Source organism: Limulus polyphemus, unplaced genomic scaffold (genome assembly GCF_000517525.1).
Source record: "Limulus polyphemus unplaced genomic scaffold, Limulus_polyphemus-2.1.2 Scaffold9456, whole genome shotgun sequence".
Lineage (NCBI taxonomy): Eukaryota > Metazoa > Arthropoda > Merostomata > Xiphosura > Limulidae > Limulus > Limulus polyphemus.
The window spans coordinates 18,070-22,839 of NW_013675066.1; the positions used below are offsets into that span (position 1 = coordinate 18,070).

The window sequence follows — 4,770 nt, forward strand, 5'->3', positions numbered from 1 at the left end:
AAAAATAAGTAATTCGTTATACGTAGAGTAAAACATTTCTCGCTGGGTCAATTTGATATCTGAATGAATGATAATAGAAACAGTAGATAACCGATTCTCAATATAAATTCCCGTTATATAATGGGCCTAGCATGACCTGGAGGCATGGGCGTCCGTGGGGGGCACTTGCCCCTTGGAAAAGTAGAAACATAATTATTTCTTTATTCGTTCAGCGTATATATATACGAATTTTTTTATTCAATTCACAATTTTACACTAAGCTGCCCTCCTCCCCCGGAAAACTTTACCCCTAAAAAAATGTCTGCGGGCATCCATGCTTGGAGGGTTAGAGCACTCGACTTGCAATCTGAGTGCTCTAAATGAGAGTCACGGGTTCGAATCCCGTCTCCACACATACTCGCCCTTTCAGCCGTGAGGGCGTTATAATGTGACTCTCAATCCCATGATCTGTCGGTAAATAGCAACCCAAGAGTTGGTAATGGGTAGTGTTTCCTAGCTGCCTTCCTTCTAGCCAATCACTGCAAAATTAGGGACTTTTGGCGAAGATAGCCGAAACACGCACGTCATCTGTCATCGGCACGCTCTTTCCAAGTCAGAAATTTATTATTACCTCAGAGTCAAATAATCGAAAGCCTTTTTCTTGTCACCAGAGGGTCCCGAGAAATCTTTAAAACATAGCACGACAACATAGCCCATAAAGATTAAATATGAGATCTAATTGAGCTAATTCGAAACTTTTGTTTTTATTATTCAATAATCTTAATTGATTATATATAAATTACTTAGATTAGAAATGTAGTTTCTGAACCTTTTCCAAAATCCTAAACAAGACATACATTAACTGACAAGACATTCCAAGTTATGACAAATGCATTTCTTTCACATAATGTTTAAAATATTCAGAGATAATGTAACGATTTTTCCCTGGTATAAGGTGAAAAAAACAAACACACAATTTTTTTTATATGAAAGTGTGCAATTATTCCCCACTTTCAACACAAATTAATACGATATCTTAAGAGCTTGAATGTTATCACACGAACGAACCCCAGAGATTAAAATGTGTTGGTACTAATACAACATAAAAAAGACCTTGAAACTGATGATAAAAACAAGTTATTTACATGTTTACAGCTAAGACATAAACGGTTACTGATAACTAAAATGAAAGAAAACTAAACCCACATTAAACCAAAATAATTTAATCTGTTTTTCTCATCTGTTAGACAGCTATAGAGGAACGATGTGTCAACCGCTCTTGCCTAGCGCAGTACGAGGCATTGGCCTCTCTGGATAACCACTATGTACCAGTCGATACAGTGGATCTTTTTATCTCTGTCTCCAGTCTCCAGTGTTCTGGACACTGTCTGTCACCTTATTCGTGCCAATGTTCAAACAAGGTTATGTTGTTAAAAAAAAAAGAATCTATTGAGTAGAAAGTGGCTCCCTCTCGTGAAGAATTATTCAGCATAAAAAATGCCACGGTAAGCTCGACCTGCTGCATTTGGCCATTTGATAAACTAATAGTTGATGAACTATGCATATAGAGTAAGGTACCCCACGCCCTCGATCAACCCTATGATGCACCCACATTGCCATTTATTACAACTCAGTATGTTACGTAAACCCATTTAATTAAGTAACAAGAACACAATATGTATTACTTAATTATCTTCCATTTTAGAAACATGATTTTTTTTTAGTAGATATAAAATATTTTGTTTCAGGATTTCGCGCAAAACCACACACGGGCTACCTGCAGATAAGCACCCATAACTTAAAACTGACATATCAGAGGGAAGGCACCCACTACGAACCCTTGTGCTATATTTATCTGATCAAATAGTCGGAGTTGACCGTTGTTCTTATAGCGTATCCACGACACAAAAGTGCGGAGCGCGTTTCTGCGGCAACAGCATTGGATTTTGTGAATCACAGTCCTGGCCCAGTCCCATTATCAAACAGAATTACAGCTAATATCAATACTCACTGTAACTAAGAAAAAGCCCCCCAGTGGCACAGCGGTATGTCTGCGGGTTTCGGTACCAGTGGTGAGCAGAGCACAGATAGCCCATTGTGTAGCTTTGTGATTAACTACAAACAAACTAAGAAAAATAGTCAGAGAACGTATAAAGCACTTTAATATTTCAATATTATATTAGGAAAACACGTAACGACAACTTGATGATTTGAAAACAGGTGGTGATTACTGTATATACTTGGTATTCCAAAAGTCATTTCCAATTTGTTCATGCCAAAGACAACGTATATAAACGTGTAGTGTGTTACAGTAACATAATGCATACGTTACTATAGTGCCTATAGGTATAACAACCATCGTCCCAAATTATCATCAAGCAGTTTTAAACAAGTCATTGCGATGTTTATTATTGTCAACATGGTCAGTCAAATCTCTAATACCAAATTTCATCAGTTTCGTGAACGTGAATTTTGAAGTTCATGGAAAAATAAATAAAACAATGGCTGTTTATTTAACTATAGAACTATTCAACGGATAAATATGGTTATACAAGTAATAACATACTTTGAATAATAAAATAGAGTTAATTTCCTTAATATTATTGGCTATAATGTTACAAACTATTTTAAACAATTGTTGTCATCATTATTAATTTTCAGGCTTGTGATTGTTATATCGCATTGTTAAAGTAGTACATATATTTAGAAACCTAAATCTTCTAAGCTGGTCGAACATCGTGGGATATTTTTTGGGATCACGACCGAAAATACTGCTAAAAGCGATGACACCGAACTGATGAATTAATATATTCAAGTCATTGAGTGTTTAAAATTTTACTGTGTACAGATTCACGAGACTACATATATACTGTATATGTTAGTCTCATTAACTCGGACGTTACGTTTTAGTTCAAATACATATAGCTTCATCTGAAGTTATGAACATTGACCGAGCATACGTAAAACTGTCCGGTCACAAATAAGAAATGAGCGATCGTTATTGTGTACCCTGAATTAGTTATAAACAGAAGGAAAAAAAACATGTTAAGAATTCTTAAGGACAGTAAAATAATCAGGAGGAAAAAGCATGTTAAGAATTCTTAAGGACAGTAAAATAATCATATGAAAGGGTGTACTAATGAATGTCCTGTGGTTGGAAACATCAACATACCTCGTTTATATGCTTGTAACTTTTGATCAGATCAACGCTAAGTTTTCGTAGAGGAGCACAAGTTGGATCTCTGTTTTTAGAAAGAACTCGGTTCTGCAAAGACACCAGATCATTCTGACCAGTATCCTGGGTCCCCGTTCCTATGGCAGCGAGTTGATCTTGGGTGACTAGACGCCCGTACATTGAGGAATGTGGTTTGAACTGTTCTCCTGTAAAAAAAAGTCCACTCGATTACGCTACCTTTCTCTATAAATGTTTACATTATTTTAATGAATATATATCACAAAGCATACACAAAGCATTTACACTTTGATTTTACAGGGTTTATTGTTATTATGATCTAATTTACATATTTTTGGGCCACTCGCGTTTACCTAGAATATTAAAGTCGACATCAAATCATGACGTTTTACTAATTAATGGACTATGTTTTTTCTTAATATTTGTGAACCTCCCGGTGGATCAGCGGTAAGTTTGCCAAAAATCGGGCTTCAATACTCGTGGCAGACAGAGCACAAATAGTCCATTGTGTAGTTTATCCTTAACAGCAAGAAGATAAAATATATAAGTGAATATATATATTAGGTCATAAAGAAATTAATGTCGCGTTTTGGAACACTTTCGTTACCCCCCCCCCAAAAAAAAACAACGTACATCACGTATAATTGTTAAACGAACCGCCAACACGTCACGTTAGTCTAGCTTATATAATGTGTAAAGTTTAGTATACTCTAATCCCTTATAATGATGGCACACACATTCGGCATGTCATGCTGTTTGAATACAAGAAAGGAAACAACGCCTCTGTAGCCACAAAGAATATCAAAGAAGGGCATGGAAATGTTTCGAACGTTCGTAAGTGTCAACGACAGTTCAGCAAATTTCGTTCAGGTGACTTTAGCCTTAAAAACTGTGATGGCAGTGGCTGACATGTTGGAATTGATATTGATACTCTGAAGACGCTTGTTGAGCTTAACCCAAGGCAACATACTCGTGAAATGGCCCTGAAATTACGTGTCTCACATGAAACAATATGTAAACATCAAAGGAATATGGGAAAACTTCATAAAGAAGGTGTTTGGGTGCCTCACGAACTTTCCGATGATCATAGTTTCCAACGTGTGAACGTTGCTTCATCTCTTCTGGTGCTTGAACCATTTTTGGACAGAATTGTCAATGGTGGTGAAAAATGGATTCTCTATGCGAATATTTAACGCCAAAAGCAATGGCTAAGTCGTAGACAAAAACCACTTCCGACCCGAAAACCTAAACTTCATCCGCAGAAAGTGATGCTTTGGATTTGGTGAGATATCAATGGAGTAATTCATTTCGAACTTCTCAATCCACAGAGAACTGTCAATGCAGAGGTCTATAGTCAACAACTGGAATGTTTAAATCAAGCCCTTTAACAGAAACGCCTTTCACTCGTCAATCGGAACAGAGTTCGTCTTCTCCTCGACAATGCACATCCACATGTGGCACGTTTGACGCAACACAAGATTATGGAGTTGGGTTAGAAAGTTCTTCCCCACCCACTATATTCTCCAGATATGGCACCATCAGATTACTATCTTTTTCGTTCGTTGCCACACCATCTTAATGGGAAAACATATATAAGT

At 36.8% G+C, this 4,770-nt stretch overlaps 1 protein-coding gene across 1 annotated transcript in view; it reads right to left on the reverse strand.

The window, feature by feature from the left end:
* LOC106475929 (dual specificity tyrosine-phosphorylation-regulated kinase 1B-like) overlaps positions 1 to 3,358 on the reverse strand; it is a 20,267-nt gene extending 16,909 nt beyond the window's left edge. The window contains exon 1 of the mRNA XM_022379934.1: positions 3,152 to 3,358. Coding sequence (XP_022235642.1) covers positions 3,152 to 3,334 — 183 coding nt within the window. The 5' untranslated portion in view covers positions 3,335 to 3,358. The remainder of the gene's footprint in view (positions 1 to 3,151) is intronic.
* Between the last annotated feature and the right edge of the window lie 1,412 nt (positions 3,359 to 4,770).